At 38.7% G+C, this 18759-nt stretch overlaps 1 protein-coding gene across 3 annotated transcripts in view; it reads left to right on the top strand.

The window, feature by feature from the left end:
* LOC125662688 (atrial natriuretic peptide receptor 1-like) overlaps window positions 1-18759 on the top strand; it is a 282927-nt gene that overhangs the window by 120260 nt on the left and 143908 nt on the right. The window contains exon 1 of one of the 3 annotated variants that reach the window (XM_048894993.2): window positions 16927-17727. The exons of the other annotated variants lie outside the window; for them this stretch is intronic. Coding sequence (XP_048750950.1) covers window positions 16998-17727 — 730 coding nt within the window. The 5' untranslated portion in view covers window positions 16927-16997. Of the gene's footprint in view, window positions 1-16926; window positions 17728-18759 lie in introns of those variants that run through there. 3 annotated transcript variants of the gene reach the window in all.

Here is an 18759-nt window from a genome sequence, read left to right as displayed (position 1 = left end):
AAAAATAAAATGGATAGCATAACAACTTCCATCCGATAAAAAGAACCGCCTGAACAAAAAATAACACGGGAGTGCTACGTCAGGGAAGACAACTCTGAGAATGTACTTATAAACTTACGGTCACCACTAGTTCTCTGCCGCTGTTTGCTCTGTGTAAACATTTTTCTGAAACTGTCACATTGTTTCGAAAAACACCTTTACATGCTTAATCCCTCTGACAGAATAGCTTTGTGTAGATTTCGTACATGTAATAACCTATTGAAGTTGGCAGATGGCACGGCGTAGAAAGATCCCAAAGAAAATGTAACTTGTGTAATGATAATGAGATTAAATGTCGTAGATTTGTTACAATTAGAAGTCTCTGCATTAAATGGTAAAAATGGTCGTCACCTGATGCAGTAATAATTGAATTTATTTTTAATTCTGACAATATTGTCACATTAAGAAAATTAAGTAATTTTTTAAAAGCTATCCATCAAACTTTGTCCCCTCTGTCATGCCTGTGTTTATATTGCTGTAGTTTGTACATATTTATATAATATTGTGAATACATCATATTGTACATTTCTATGCATACTTATATGTATTTTCTCAGTACCTTTGTACTAATGGTATGGAAAATAAAGAAAGTGAATCAATGTGAGGTATATCCCCCAAACTTAACTCACCTTCATCCAATGGTTCCAGAAGCTTAAAATCATTATAAAACATGCTGTTCTAATCTTCTTTTGACATTTTCTAACTGGTCATGTGAATTAACACGATCCGTATTTTGAACATAGAGACACACGAAGCGAAGATCCAAGCGCTTTTCAGGAGCGGACATGTAGTTTAGTTTGATAATTAATTTATTAATGCGTCACATGTCATATACAAAAAAATGAGACAGTATATACATAAAAGAACCCGACAGTATTCAGTTAAAAGTATATCACTGAGGGAGTCAGCAAGATTTCTGTTCCCCGAGAGCAAGTCTGTTCCCCGGGGGTGAATCTTGCTGACTCCCTCAATGATATACATTATACTTGAACCGTTTATTATATCGATGCAATCATTAAAATGAAACTGAACTTTCTATTCTAGTGAATCATTTTCTGATCACGAGTACACAGCATCATCTAAGGTACAAAGTTTTCGATAAAAACGGATTTGAATTTGCGTTGCTGAGCCATATTTTGATGTATACCCGGTATACCTGTATCAGTAGTATTTACATCTGGGGGATCCAAGTTTATATCCACTGGTACAACCTGTAACAACTGGAAATGTTCATTAATTAGACAAGAGCTAATCAATAGGAGTTGGAACATGAGTTCAATTTAAAGCATGATGTGTAGTCCATGTCCACAATCAGTTAAAAGACTGAATCAGTTAAAATACTGAACGCGTTCCTTATTATCTACAGGAAGTCCACAATCAGTTAAAATACTGAATGCGTTCCTTATTATCTACAGGAAGTCCACAATCAGTTAAAATACTGAACGCGTCCCTTATTATCTACAGGAAGTCCACAATCAGTTAAAATACTGAACGCGTCCCTTATTATCTACAGGAAGTACGACCTTACCTGGTACTGTATCTAAGTACCTATGTGTCTTATTACCGAAATGATGTGATGGAATTAAACTGTAGAATTGTGGTGCTTCATGCATTTTACAGGTGTAAAGAACGATAACTCCTATCACAGAGCTGGTGTAGTTCAAGGACGTATTGTGTTTCTTAGTTATCGCTCTTGGGTTGGAGAGAGAGAGAGAGAGAGAGAGAGAGAGAGAGAGAGAGAGAGGAAGAGATCGAGATCGTCTGTCTGTGATGACTTTGATTGTTGATAACATACGCGTGTGACTCACAATTCCCAGATAATTTGATCTTTGCTCCATAATTCAAATCTGCTTTAAAAAAATATACCAAGACACACCACTAGAACAGTGATTTATACACTCTGCCGATAGAGGCAAGATAAAGGCAAGATGGCAAACGCTTTTATCTTGTATCAAATAATTAAGACGGCATTTGCATAAAATTGATAATCGTATCTGAACAAAGTAAATCAAAATTTAACCAGTGAACGTCTCTCTCTTGCCGTTAGTTTATTGATTTGCAATAATGTTTAACATCCAGCTCGCGATTTTTTTTCCGGACAGGTTAAAGACTATGATTTATGATTATGCATTCTGAACCGAGTAAACACATGCTTGGTGATTGTTATTAGTTAGGTACAATTGCGCATGTAATTGATTAACATGTTGAAGGGATTTTAATTACGTTAATAATTGTGGTGATTCCATCGATATCGGCATCCGTGAACCGATAGATCGCTTTGACGTCCTTGTCGAGATAGCTATAAGGACGATGGGTAACGTTATTCAGAATTACCACAGAATCTCGTGAGACCTGTACCGTAGTTAGTGAGAGTTCACATTACCTATAGGCATACATGTACCTTATTATCGGCGGGAGCGGCTGATCTATGTGTGGTTGACTTACGATAGTGCGCATGGGGAAATGAGAACAATCATTATTTATTCTTAGAAAAAGTCCTTATTGATAGCATGCATAATGTTCTGAATAAAAACTTTTTAAAATATATATAATTGTAAGTCTTCATTACTGTAGTCAATACATATTATGAATCTGCCATTCTATACGAAGTTTTTACAAGTACTACCCTCAATGGCAGTGTATAAAATATAGAAGCAACTCACTACAAGTTTCCGGATATTAATTAAATAAATGAATTGATAAAAGCAAGTTATTTTGGTTTGATTTTGCTATTCATACATATGTATATTTTGGTTAATCCGCGACGTGCAAATCAGAGTTGCAGACGTACACAGTATAGCAGTAATATCGTCATCATCACGTGACATAGATCCCGGGTCTGTGCATTATATTTGTACACTGTAAGACACATTGAACATTTCTGAAGCATGTTTGGTTTCTGCAATCTATAGAATCTCAGAATATAATGATATTCACGTTTGATTCATTTGCATACCAGCATGGTGGTACTTCAACATTGTATAAATCAATTTAGCTTCTTCAATGCAAATTGCCTTGTACATGTAAGCATGGGTGGATTTGTGATTGCAATTTAGAGGGGCGTGGGGAAAATCTGAGAGACAAGGGGTCTCTTGGTTGGTTTGAGGTCCCCAATTCGCCCTGATGAGGGAAAGTCCCCTGAACACCTAGTGTTTAACTGTGATGAAATCTGGTGTAAAACGTATAGAATTTGTAAGTGCACATGCTGCAATCTAATTTGGGAATAAATGATGGTTCAATTTCTAAACTTCATCCAACCATGTTTAATAACGCTGTTATGGGTATGGATATTTCATACATTTATACCTTTTTTGAAAACCAATGATAGAACATGTAATGTTTTTTTTAATGAGTATTCAAATTATATTATTTCTTGATTTTGTTTCCAATTTTAAATGAAATATTTCATATTACAATGTCCTTTTGATTCTTTGTTTAAGATATTTAAAAATTTAGCGGTCGATTTGATACTTTGCATCAAACTTATCTTGTACATTTTTTGGTAAACAGAGGATCTGAAGATGTCGGTTATATCGATTTAAAATAAAGGTGTCGCAGTTTCTATCATTGTTTTCCCCGCCATTGTTACAGTCCCCAAGATGGAATATAACGTGTTATAGAATGACTAGAAGAGTCTGGAGAAAGATTGTCGGCGAGTAATATAAATCGCATGACCTGTTTCCTTTTTTTCCATTTCGGAGATTAAGTCAAGTGATTTCCAATACAAATAATTCAGAAGAAGTGGTTTAGTTTGAAGATTCGTACTTCTGTATAGAAAAATGTCCCTACGAACTTGCGTATCATTATGAATTCTGTAAAACTCGTTTTCTACTTTACGTTCATGTAGTGGTTCTCCTGCATTACTGAGACAAGCTGAGCTAGCTGACTATAGAAACGTGTTTACTTTTGCCCTGCATTAATCCGAATCATGCAGTTGTAAGTTTTATTATTTCTTTTTAAGGACACCGTGACAATGTCTTTCACAAAATGATGATTCATTGCTTAAATAAATACAACTTCAATGGACCTAAGTCTAAAAGATCGTAATTGTTTTCTAAAAGAAAGGATTACATATAAAGAGCACATTGATGGTGAGAGGGCCTAGCATTGAATGATACCTGGTGAGTCTACATTAAATCCCTTATTCCTAACATAAGCTTTAAAGTATGTATATAAACCTTTAATTACCCTCGGAAGTTTACCTCTTATACCGTGCTTGGTTATTTTCTTCCATAAAGAGTAGCGATTCACACAGTCAAAAGCTTTTGAGTAGTCTATAAAACAACAATACAGTTTAAGGTCACCTGAGTAAACTCAGGTGACCTACTGCAATTGGTTGTCGTGCGTCTTACGTCGTGCGTTAACAATTGAACAGTTTTAACTTTTTGATAACCACCATTCCATTTCTTTTCAAATTTGGTATGAAGCATCATTGGGACAAGGGAAACATAAATTGTAAATTTCACGAGTCCTGTACCCCTGGGGCCCGAGGAGTGGGACAAAAACTGCCAAAAATTAAAAAATCTTATTCTCTATCACCGCACAAGTGTATAAGCAAAACTAAATGCATAGTGATGTAGAGCAGTAAGACTGCTACCAAACTTGTATATTTCATGATCCCCGGGGTAGGGGTTTTGACCCCAGCACAGGGACAAACTTAGTACATAGCGTTTATGTGTAAAACATTCAAATGACATCTTTAGTGCTATTGATACTAAATGAAAACTAAATGGATATTTAGAAAGAGCAGGTAGCCCTTTACCAAAATTGTAAATTTGATGGTTACAGAGGTTGGGTTTTGGTATCAGGGTGGGACCAAGTGTGAACAATAGAAATTTTTAACTGCTTTTTAACTTCTTTCTTCGTTCTGACTCCAGGGAGGGTCCAAACTTCGTATATACACTGTTTTAACATTGTCTATGTATAACATTTAGATAATGCTATTGATACTTAATTGAAACTAAACAGATATCTAAAAGGAGTAGACAGTCCCTTACCAAAATTGTAAATTTCATGATTCCGGGGGTAACGATTTTGGTTCCAGGGTGGGGCCAAAATTATTATAGTGATTATTGTCTTTATCATTTGAAAGACTTCTTTATGTTTGCTGTTACGGTATAAAAACCAATTGCATATCTAGGAAAAGCAGGAAAGGGTATACCAAAATTATGAATTTTGTAACTATAGGGTTTTGACCCTTGGGCAGGTCCGAATTAGTCATATCGTGTTAATTTTACATCAGTTATATTATGTAACCTCTCATCAAAGCCTTTAGAGGGTATTTAAGTTTTGATAACACATCTTGTTTTATATACTGTTGCTAAATATTAGAATTTAGCTTAGATATGCAGACCATGATTTCATAGCCCTTGGCACTATCAAGTTATACTTTTAACTAATAATCAGGTGACCGATAAGGCCTGTGGGCCTCTTGTTCTTTAATTCTTAAAGCTTCTGAGTTTATCTCATATAAAAACTGCATCTCTCGTACGTGCTCTTTGGTTTAAATCCAAATTGTGCATCTGTTATGACATTATATTCCGAAGTACACTTCATCAATTTATTATAATTCAATGAAGTAAGTAATTTAGCAAGATGACTAATTAATGAAATCCTTCTATAATTATTTACATCATTACTGCCCCTTTTTAAAAATTGGTATGATAATTGACTTTTTCCATTCAACAGAATATTCCCCAGACTATATAATCATGTTAGATAGTACTGTTAATATTGGTACCATTTCAGATGCAAACGTTTTGACAAATTCATTTAGCATGTTATCTGGACCGGGACTTTTGTCTGCTTTCAGCTTTCTTACACCATTCAGTACTTCTTCTGTAAAATCAAAATCTAGTTCTGGATATAAATCATTTTCATCTTAGGCCTAAAAAAAAAATATTGTGTGTTTCGGGTAACCCGACCTACCCTATAAAAGTGCGCCGATCTTAAAGATTTTTTAATGTCCGTTTTTATCCGATTAAAATTCCTGTTAAATCCGTGTAAAAATCCGTTTTTATCAGAATATTTTTTTCTCATTCATAAGAAACGCCTTCAAAACGCTTAAGCTTACAGTGAACATTAACGATATTTATATCAACATGCAAGCATTTTCATGACGGATCCGACGGCATAGGGTCAAGGATATTGCACTATAACCTATTGTAAACAATGGAGGAAATTCGAACCCCGAATAAATATTTCTCTCCGATCTATGGTGTCTCTTCATACAATTTTTTTCATGTTTCAGGAAGCTTAAATACACGTGTCATTATCACAGAACACTAATTTATCCACGTTTTAAAAAATGTCTTATCCCACTGATTCATGAATCGGTGGAATAAGACATTTTTTAAAACGTGGATAAATTAGTGTCCTGTGATAATAACACATGTATTTAAGCTTCCTGAAACATGAAGAAATGTATAAATAGACACCAAAGGTCGGAGAGAAATATTTATTCGAGGTTCGAATTTCCTCCATTGTTTACATATACATTATATGTAGGTTATAGTGCAATAATCTTGACCCAGGTGCCTATGTCCGTGGTCAATATTTGGAGCAAAAAATTTTCACACAGAGAGGAAAACTGGATTATAATTAGCATTGTAAGACACAAAGAAACTTTTGATATGTTTATAATTTTGTCAATATAGTGTTGTTTAAACAATACTCTTTTGAAATGTTTCTATCTGTCTGACATGTCATCTTCAGAGAAACTATGGAATGCGAAATCTTTTGGATCATATAATTCTGACACTGATATTTCTGTAATTCAAAGGTTTTGTGACCCAGCTGAAATGAAGAGAAAATGAAAAATGAAAATGATATGAAACTCTGTAAAATTTAGTTGTCTGATGTTTTTCAAATTAACATGTTGGAGTTAAATTATATAATACTAGTTAGAATAATCTAACTGTCTCGGGTCCGTAGGACATTATCATTTTAACGATAGAACATTCATTGTATCTGGGTTCTCTCTTCCACCAATAAAAATGGGCCCCACCAGATAACTGAAAAATTGTTGAGTGTGGCGGAAAACATCAATTAATCAATCAGTCTATCTAATATAATACAAAATAATATTCTCATGATTTTCTATCTATATTTCAGTGTTCACACATAAAAAAAAGAATCGCTACCTACCTACCCTAATTTTTTCATCAGTGTTACCCGAAACACACAATTTTTTTTTAGGCCTTAGCAATCAGTTTCTTCTTCGTGTAATGAATTTTTGGAGTGCGCGTTGCTGATCCGACTTTACTTATTCCTGTTCGCTCCGTGGGGAGCATAGGACCACAACCACACCTCTCCAACGTACTCTGTTTTGGGCTGTATTTTCTCAGCTGGGCCCAAGTAAAATCTGCCTCTCTGACTTCTGCTGCTATGGTTCTTGATGAATATATAGAGGATGATGCTCTTGTTGATGAATCTATAGAGGATAATGTTCTTATTGATGAATCTATAGACGATAATGTTCTTATTGATGAATCTATAGACGATAATGTTCTTGTTGATGATTCTAAAGAGGATAACGATCTTGTTGATGAATCTATAGAGGATAATGTTCTTGTTGATGAATCTATAGACGATAATGTTCTTGTTGATGAATCTAAAGAGGATAACGATCTTGATGAATCTAAAGAGGATAACGATCTTGTTGATGACTCTATAGAGAATAACGATCTTGTTCATGAATCTATAGAGGATAATGATCTTGTTGATGAATATATAGAGGATAACGATCTTGTTGATGAATCTATAGAGGATAATGTTCTTGTTGATGAATATATAGAGGATAGCGATCTTGTTGATGAATCTATAGAGGATAATGTTCTTGTTGATGAATCTATAGACGATAATGTTCTTGTTGATGAATCTAAAGAGGATAACGATCTTGTTGATGAATCTATAGAGGATAATGTTCTTGTTGATGAATCTATAGACGATAATGTTCTTGTTGATGAATCTAAAGAGGATAACGATCTTGTTGATGAATCTATAGAGGATAATGTTCTTGCTGATGAATCTAAAGAGGATAACGATCTTGTTGATGAATCTAAAGAGGATAACGATCTTGTTGATGACTCTAGAGAATAACGATCTTGTTGATGAATCTATAGAGGATAATGATCTTGTTGATGAATATATAGAGGACAATGATCTTGTTGATGACTCTATAGAGGACAGTGTTCTTGTTGATGAATCTATAAAGGATAATGTTCTTGTTGATGGTTTCCGTCGTCGTCTTCGGGAGGATAGGAACCGACATGGTGAATATTTCATGTCAGTTTTGTTCAAGTGAGCGAATTCTAACGATATCTTATAAAGTATTTTTTCTCACCTAAATATAAAAGATTTTCTTTCATTCGTATCGATTTATTATCTTTAAAAGTCCAAATTCTTAGATAAGTTTCAGTCTGTGGAAACCATTAGAAACCATAGCCTACAGTTTCCACAGACTGAAACTTGACGGTAGCTATATAATCAGGTTTCCCCAAGATTTCCATCATTTCAGGTATAAAAAAAATCCCGCTTAAGTAGGATATCTCTTTCCGTTTCCGGTGTCCTAAATTTTGCTGATATAAGGTTAAACCTGCTGTGGACTTAATCATGTGCATACATGTATGTCTTTTGCAATGTTTAATATCATAAAATAGTATAGATATTTCATGTATATTTCAGAGAGGTGAATAGTGCTAAGAACGTGTCATCATTATATATTACACCATTTTCATATCAAAATAATAATCATATATGTTATACAGTCTTCTGAGACACACTAATCAGAAGGTGTGCTTTTATTCTCGCTTGCAACATTCCATGTATCATCTTAAACATCTAAATCATCTATTAAGGATGGTTGACAGGGGTAACTGTGGCGGCCATAGCCTCTTAATTACCCCGTAAACACTAGATTGATACTTTCAAGAAATGCTAATACTACACAACTTACAACGTATGTATTTTAAAAAAGAAAACACTTGGCATCTTAATTGTCTTTTGTGGGAGAACAATGTAAAGCTGAACACCAAATATTTTCAACTTTCCTAGATGGTATAGTGCTGGTACGCTGCTAGGTGTAGGTCACGAGTTCAAGCCCGACTAAGGACGGGAGTGGGTAGACATCTAATGTGAATTTCTCTCTCTGCTTTATCCTAAATATCTCTTCACGTAGGGTACTTATGTTTATTTAAGAGTTCATTGCAATCACTCTGCTATATACCATGTTTTAAATGAAGTGTGAATCTTGTGTGATCCACTTAAATGTACGTCAAATTCCATTCTTAATGACTGTATATATGACATTATAAAGCCGATTGAGTACAATGGATTAGTTTCTATACTTCTACAGCAGTATTTTACTGAGGTCAAGAAACTAAATGGTTACCGTCAAGCAAAAACCACCCTTAAGTGAAAAATGTCACTTTTTTCTGATTTTAAATGGTTTAACGTTCCATTACATTCAAATGATAATTATAGATTTTTACAGATAATTATATATTTTTACAGATAATTATAGATTCTTACAGATTTTGGTTTAGTGTTATGACCCCATGTTTCCCTGTCCTTTGTATCACATAAACTTCAATTGTTAGAAATGTTATCCATGATAAATTACACATTAATATCTACATGTTCTTATATTCAATAAGCACATTAATGGATCTCTGTAATTGAAATCTCAGCAAGAATGGCTATGTAGTAAGAAATTCCATTTCTAGCTAGGCAGGAAATATAGCAGTCACATTCTGTAAGTTAATAATATTATATTTCTCAAAATGACTGTCAGGGGAAGTGATTTTCTTCTCATAATGAAAATCATATCCCAAAAGCAAATGATAAAATGCTTAATGAACCGTTTAATCACGATATCTAAAGATTTTATTCTTTAGATCCGGCTGTTTACAGGGGCTAAAGATCTCATTTCAAACTGCTTCTCCGCAACTTGATCAGATCCGGAGAAATCATGTCCCACCGTTCAGTAAAGCTTGCTAATTGTCTTTCTCGACTAGGCACTAACTATCCGGACAATCATAGTTCAGTCCTTTATTGGTACATAAAAGATATCGATACGAGTCTTTGTCATCCTATCTCGAGGATACTTTTAGAGCATATCAGCTGCTAATTATTGATATGCGACAAGAAACTATGTCCTTTTCACAAGAGGGATTTCGTGAACTGAATCACTTGTAATTACATACGGTGATTATAAACCGTCCCTTTTCTGGCTGTTGTTGGATCACTGCAGTGCAAGTTTGAATAATTCAAACACTCAAACTAGTGAAAGTGTTCATAACCTAGATATTATAAACGTTTAACTGGAAATTTGAATATCCTGAAACGTGTTGATATAATATGTTGAAATATTACAAATTCTTGTGATCAGAAATATGTGTCACTGATTTTAAATAATTACAAATATTTACAGCTTCTATCAAAATATCTGTACTTTCCCAGTTGCGCTACACAGACATGTAGGTAGCGTGTTAGGCATTAATGTCACTACATGTATCGCCGCGCCGGGCCGGTGTAATCACTGTCACTATGTATCGCCGGGCCGGTGTAATCACTGTCACTAGGTATCGCCGTGCCGGGCCGGTGTAATCACTGTCACTATGTATCGCCGCGCCGGGCCGGTGTAATCACTGTCACTATGTATCGTCGTGCCGGGCCGGTGTAATCACTGTCACTAGGTATCGCCGCGCCAGGCCGGTGTAATCACTGTCACTATGTATCGCCGCGCCGGGCCGGTGTAATCACTGTCACTATGTATCGCCGCGCCGGGCCGGTGTAATCACTGTCACTATGTATCGTCGTGCCGGGCCGGTGTAATCACTGTCACTAGGTATCACTGTGCCGGGCCGGTGTGATCATTGTCACAAGGTATCGCCGCGCCGGGCCGGTGTGATCATTGTCACAAGGTATCGCCGCGCCGGGCCGGTGTAATCACTGTCACTATGTATCGTCGTGCCGGGCCGGTGTAATCACTGTCACTAGGTATCACTGTGCCGGGCCGGTGTAATCATTGTCACTAGGTATCGCCGTGCCGGGCCGGTGTAATCACTGTCACTAGGTATCACTGTGCCGGGCCGGTGTAATCATTGTCACAAGGTATCGCCGCGCCGGGCCGGTGTAATCACTGTCACTAGGTATCGTCGTGCCGGGCCGGTGTAATCACTGTCACTAGGTATCACTGTGCCGGGCCGGTGTAATCATTGTCACAAGGTATCGCCGCGCCGGGCCGGTGTAATCACTGTCACTAGGTATCGTCGTGCCGGGCCGGTGTAATCACTGTCACTAGGTATCGTCGTGCCGGGCCGGTGTAATCACTGTCACTAGGTATCACTGTGCCGGGCCGGTGTGATCATTGTCACAAGGTATCGCCGCGCCGGGCCGGTGTGATCATTGTCACAAGGTATCGCCGCGCCAGGCCGGTGTAATCACTGTCACTACATGTATCGCCGCGCCGGGCCGGTGAGATCATTGTCACTAGGTATCACTGTGCCGGGCCGGTGTAATCACTGTCACTAGGTATCGCCGTGCCGGGTCGGTGTAATCACTGTCACAAGGTATCGCCGCGCCGGGCCGGTGTAATCACTGTCACTACATGTAGGTATCGCCGCGCCGGGCCGGTGTAATCACTGTCACTAGGTATCGCCGCGCCGGGCCGGTGTAATCACTCACTAGGTATCGCCGTGTCGGGCCGGTGTAATCACTGTCAATATGTATCACCGCGCCGGGCCCGTGTAATCACTGTCACTATGTATCGCCGTGCCGGACCGGTGTAATCACTGTCACAAGGTATCGCTGCGCCGTGCCGGTATAATCACTGTCACTAGGTATCGCCGCGCCGGGCCGGTATAATCACTGTCACTAGGTATCACCGTGCCGATGTAATCACTGTCACTAGGTATCGCCGCGCCGGGCCGGTGTAATCACTCTCACTAGGTATTGCCGTGCCGGGTCGGTGTAATCACTGTCACTAGGTATCACCGTGCCGGTATAATCACTGTCACTAGGTATTGCCGTGCCGGGCCGGTATAATCACTGTCACTAGGTATCGCCGTTCCTGGCTGGTGTAATCACTGTCACTAGGTATCACCGTGCCGGTATAATCACTGTCACTAGGTATCGCCGCGCCGGGCCGGTGTAATCACTGTCACTAGGTATCGCCGTGCCGGGCCGGTGTAATCACTGTCACTAGGTATCGCCGTACCGGACAGGTGTAATCACTGTAACTAGGGCCAGTGTAATCACTGTCACAAGGTATCACCGCGCCGGGCCCGTGTAATCACTGTCACTATGTATCGCCGTGCCGGGCCGGTGTAATCACTGTCACTAGGTATCGCCGTACCGGGCCGGTGTAATCACTCACTAGGTATCGCCGTGCCGGACCGGTTTAATCACTGTAACTAGGGCCGGTGTAATCACTGTCACAAGGTATCGACGTGCCGGGCTGGTGTAATCACTGTCACTAGGTATCGCCGTGCCGGGCCGGTGTAATCACTGTCACTATGTATCGCCGTGCCGGGACGGTGTAATCACTGTCACTATGTATCGCCGTGCCGGGCTGGTGTAATCACTGTCACTAGGTATCGCCGTGCCGGGCCCGTGTAATCAGTGTCACTATGTATCGCCGTGCCGGGCCGGTGTAATCACTGTCACAAGGTATCGCCGCGCCGGGCCGGTGTAATCACTGTCACAAGGTATCGCCGCGCCGGGCCGGTGTAATCACTGTCACTAGGTATCACCGTGCCGGGCCGGTGTAATTACTGTCACTAGGGCCGGTGTAATCACTGTCACTAGATATCTCCGCGCCGGGACGGTGTAATCACTGTCACAAGGTATCGCCGCGCCTGGCCGGTGTTTCTACTGTCACTAGGTATCGCCGCGCCGGGTCGGTGTAATCACTGTCACTAGCTATCGCCGCGCCGGGCCGGTGTAATCACTGTATCTCCACTACAACAACCATGACGTCACATGAAATCGCCACACTCCGAAATTTTTCCAACGTAGTAAACAAAAAATATCCTGATAGTTAACGAAGGGAAACATTTAATTACATGAAATACTAGTATTGTGTGAATTATTGTGGTCATTTTTCTGGATAACCAAGACCTTTTTTGATCACGACCATTTCAATCTTTTTTTGTTGTTGTTGTTAATTACAGTTGAGTACATAATGATATTCATCCCCAATCTATTGTAAATTACTGTTCGCTCTTGGTATATTAGTTCAACGCCCACTTTCAATCGGTAGATGGCGATTGCATGTTCGGAATTTGCAAACTGTAATAATAAATTTAGATCATTTTCAAATAACAGTTCTTTTTTTTTAAAATGAATTCCATAGTTTAATGCGCATGCTCTCTCGTTGTCGCACACATGGTGCTCTCACACATAGCGATCTCACATAACTTGATGTACAGTGTATACTCAAATTATTGATACACACAAAGTGCTCCCATCAATAACCCCCCCCCTCTCTCTCTCTCTCTCTCTCTCTCTCTCTCTCCACAAAGTGGTCCAATCAATAAACTCACGCATGCTCTCTTGCACATATGGAGGCCCCATCAATAACTTGACGCATGCTCTCTCGCAATAATTTGCAGCATGCTCCTGAGCTAGTGCTGCATAAAAAAAATTGTGTTTGTCGAATATGAGAAACGATGACAAGGGAAACAGGTCTGCTTCAAAATTTGTTTCAACATACATGTACTATAGTACAGTAAAACACGATTAAGCCGAACCTCCAGGGCTAGCGAGAAACAGTTCCTAATAACCAAACTTCGTTATATCCAATACAATTTTCTATATCTTCTTTTCATAAGGGAATGAATATCACTTCACAGTAAGTGTGAATTCGTTACAAGCGTGTTGTATTGTAGCAACGAAGCCTAATGGCTGGTACTGACATGAAATTGTATTCGATACGATTGTGGAATAAAACTGTCATGTGTTTTACGAGTTTTTCCATGCAATATTTACACGCATTAAAAATCAAAATCTACGTACATGTATGATAATTGTCACGAAACTGCAGGCTGTCAAATGCCCTGTTGCACACAATGACCATATGCAGACTTTAAGATTTTCTGTAGACTCGCGATAAGTAACGCCCGACATCGAGCAAAACTTTCAAATCTTTTTTGATACACGCGCAGTAAATAAAATCAATATTACCGACAGGGTGGACCTTAATGCTGCCAGAGGCATATTGGGCAGTAAGTAACTATACAACATTCTGCCAAAATCATTACAAAACACTTCATTTTCCCGAAACGTCGTGAAATCGAGACAGCGCACACTGGTTAAAGAACACACTAACTTCCTGTAACGCAGAGAAAGACAATTCCATAACAATGGTCTAAAATGTACGAGTCATTAAGATAAAATACAAGATTCCTATAAAAGGGGATTTTTTATCGCTACAAGATGGCGGGGATGTGTCCTGTTGCGTCATCATTCACACAGAGAACAGGACTCAGGCCCAGTTAGTTTTTTCCGCCGCGTCTTCATCAATCGTTCCTCCACAAATCATACCGCTCGTTACCCGGATGACAAGGAAATATATTAATGGAAACTCGTGGTTTTGTTGCCTGGAATATTATGATTCCCAGTGCAAACATTACAATGGTTATTACGAACCTATTCACGTGCTGAACAGTCTGTACTTTATGATGATTGCAGAGGAGCACACAGCACTTTGCTGTCGAGGTTGACTGAGATATTGATAACTGCCGTCTATTTATTGTACTGTTTACTCATCATTTGCATGTATAAATATCAAGGTACCGTTTACACAAAAAGAATTTTTAGAAAAGTAAATAGAAAATATTCTGTTAGCTGCTGCGCATTGTATCGTCTCCGAAACGAGAATCATACAAAATATATTAGACTGCCTGAAAAGTATCTGGTTTGCCTCCTAGTCTGAGTAGACACAGGGAATTTCTTCAGAATGTTACCCGTCTTTTGTCTATTTTTAGATGCTGTAATCGGAGATCTATTGGAGTCCAATAGCTATGCAGTTGTAGTAATTTTGCTTTTTTGAAACATAGTTAATAGCCAGGCATTGATTTCCGTTATCATGACATTGTACATTAATTGAAATTTACGATATCGCTATTGTGTATTAGAAATAGTTTTGATAAAGGGCAAGATTTAGAAAATTGTTTTTGACTGTTCCTCGGCACGTGCTCCCGCCGTCGCCATGACGAGCTCAACTCAGACTCCAGTTCTTTTCTTGGACTCAGAAAAGCACACATAAAACCAGTAAATGTCACTTGGGTGCCTCTCTTAAAACATTCAGTCACGTGGGTACCTCTCCTAAAACATTAATCTCTGCTGGAAATAAGATTATGGGTGCGAGTATGCGGGGTGTTACTTACATATCTTTATGCGTGGAGAGGGGACCGCTTGGAGGGGGCGCTAAACCCTCTTTTTTATCAAATTATTATGTGATCATTGATAGAGTGTTCTACGTTTTCGGAACATGTATTCCGTTTCTCTATACATAATAATACCTGAGCACACAAAAGAACCTTAGCTTAGCGTATCGACATTGCAGTCCATTCATACAGTGTACAGCAGCGGCAGATAGTTGAGAACTATGGAAAACATCAATATATATTTAGTGAGAAAATATTAATTATCATTTATACCAAGTAGATACAATGTCTGTGACGTCGTCTCAGCGCTAGGTATACATAGTAAGGCACTTGGATGTCAGAGGTGTAAAGTCCGAAATACAGTTGTGCAAACCGGAAGCTGTCTATTACTGTACCGAATGTTTGACCTGTACACGTGTTCAGTTAGGTCAACATATGAAACGTGTGAAAGCTCAATGCATGTATAAAGGTATCGGAGACAAGCGTTTTACTGTGTGTCCGTCCATTGGCATCCGTGTTCTTACATTGTACACTTGATCACAACATGAAAATGTATGAAAATACTTTTGAATTAATCATCAACATCCAGCCATCATATTGTGAGCGTAATATTATGAGAAGGGAAGCTTCAATTTAAAAACAAAATGAATACCATGCCCTATAGTATGGGGTTTTCCTTGATCACAGATTGAAAATGTAAAGAGCCTTAAAACTCGTGTTATAGTCAATCTGTTTGTTATTGATTTGATCCTCGGACAAAATTGATAAAACCACGTGGTACTCGACTGACTGCAAAGACCGTTAGATTTCTCATGAAATATTATTGATAAAAAGAAAATATTTAAAAAAAAAAAAAAAAAAAAACAACAACTACGACGTGAACATTTAAAACATGATTCTAATATTAGCTCTTACGATAATTGAAGTTTTAAAAATTGGGGTATGAGATGATTATTAATTTCTTCTGATTGTTTTGTGCTGTTGTAAATTATCATAATGGTGTCATTTTGAAATTTTTGAAACATTATCCGGACCTAAAGTCGTAGTAACAATTAGTATGTACTGATGTGAAATTTAGTATGTACTGATGTCTGTGATAGAATAATAAATTGTGATGTTGGTTATTCAATATGTGTAACGAGGTCAACGGCACTACATGCCGGAATCGAGCTCTTTCCGGTTTTATCGTAATCTTCGTGCACCACAAACAAAGCGGGGTCAATTCTAAGAACTATTTTAATTTTTTACTTAAATAGGAGGTAAACAAAACACGCTGTAGTGATTTTTTGAGGAAGTCGAATATAGGGGCGATGAATGGTTTCCTCTGTTTGACGCCGGAGACATTTAATACTTTTTACAAACAGACTTCCCCCGAGTGCCCCGTCTCAGTCTCCACTTCAATTTCTTGTCAAATGGAAATCTTGATAATTTGTAATATTTAGTTTCTGTGTGACAGTGTTAGTGTATAATGCTTCATATGGCTGGTGTGGTAGGATACAGGTTACAACACTCAAATAAAAATTGAGATACCTGACGGCAACATGGGTTAACAAATCCAGAATTGCAATGAAGATTGTTGCCATGGCTTTTAAACACTGCCAAATTAATGGAATAAGAATTTGGATTTATGTGTGCTTATTCGCTATAAGTTTCAATTTATACAAAGCCAATGGAGTTCAGGAGGTTTCCATCTGTGTTTTGGCGCCAAATTTAAATCCTCACTGTAATCTATTCGGTCTTTCCAAAGTAAAACCTGCTGTCTCACTGGGAATTGAAAAAATTCAAGGGCTGCAAATATTATCGGGTGTGGATCTCAATGTGGTGTATAAAAATTCTCAGTGCTCGGATATTGACTCCACCATAGCTGCTTTTGAGATGCGTGACCAGAAAGTGCACATGTTCTTTGGTCCTGTAAACGACATGGCTGTCAACTCGGTGGCCCAGTATGCATCTCGATGGAACATCCCCATCGTCACACCTGGCGCACTCTCCGACTTTTACTTTAAAGACAGGTATGACAAACACACCTTGACCCGGATCGGACTGAGCTTCGACGGGGTGGTCAGGGTGGTCATTCAAATCCTTCGTCACTATAAGTGGGGAAAAGTCAAGGTCATATATGGGGGTCGGGATCAGACTCCGTCCCCCATCTTCCCGGAATACTATACAATGGCGGGATACTCGTTCAACACAGTCATGATGGAATTACAATACGACGCTGATATCCATTCATATGAAAGTATGTTCCAAAGTCTGGACGATTTGTTAATCAGACGAGTCGGTGACATGTTCTCAGGTAGGAATTCTAGTTTATATTCAGTAATTGCATTACGCATTGATACATGGGTGTATGTTGAGCAAACGTCGACTTTACAGCAACAGCTTGGTAGTTTCGGACTTTACAGCAGCAGCTTGGTAGTTTCGTAAACAATTGCTTCGTTTGGTATCTATTGTTTAACTATACAAATTTGAACATTATGGTTTATGCAAAGAGTGGTTGTTTGAAATTCTGATGCAGTTCGTTTAACCCCCTGTGTATTTTGATATATCATTGACTCATTGTGTGTTTTCAGTTCTCTCTATTGCTTGTTTGTTCTCAACTTTCAGTCAGGCTGTAAATTTTAAAATATGGTCTGACTTTTAGTCAGGGCCGGGTGTAGGTATTTGGTTATACTATAAGTTAAAACATTCGCAGAGGCAGATTCAAGGCCGGCACCCTCTCCGTTCTTTATAGAACTTTGGTTAAAACACTAAACTCTTATTTTGTCAGATCTCTCAGGGTTCTCCCAGCAGGGTTTCGTCAAGGACCCACGGTGGGTGGCGGGGGGGGGGGTCAAAACACACAACCCCAGACCCCCAAACTTTTACTGTGCCCCCTTCTGAAATATCTGGATCCGCCACTCATTCTGTCAAACTGTAGGATATAACATTCGATCGGGCTGTAAATATCAATATTTGTTCAGGTTTCAACATTCGTCCAGGCGGTGCATTTCACACATTTACAGTATGATTTAATATTATGGGGTGGGTACATGTAAATAAGACATTGAAGTAGCTTATTTTACCGACACCCGGTATATTAAGAGATTTAATCAGGACAACTTATCATTGACTATAAGAACATGCCGTCCAGAATGGAAACCTCAACAGCGTCACTGGTACTGACCAGATCTCTAACACTGCACTGGTACTGACCAGATCTCAAACACTGGTACTGACCAGACCTGTAACACTGGTACTGACCAGATCTCTAACACCGGTACTGACCAGATCTCTAACATTGCACTGGTTCTGACCAGAGATCTAACATTGGTACTGACCAGATCTC

Source organism: Ostrea edulis, chromosome 8 (genome assembly GCF_947568905.1).
Source record: "Ostrea edulis chromosome 8, xbOstEdul1.1, whole genome shotgun sequence".
NCBI classification, from domain to species: Eukaryota; Metazoa; Mollusca; class Bivalvia; order Ostreida; family Ostreidae; genus Ostrea; species Ostrea edulis.
This window is presented reverse-complemented; position numbering and strand designations above follow the sequence as displayed.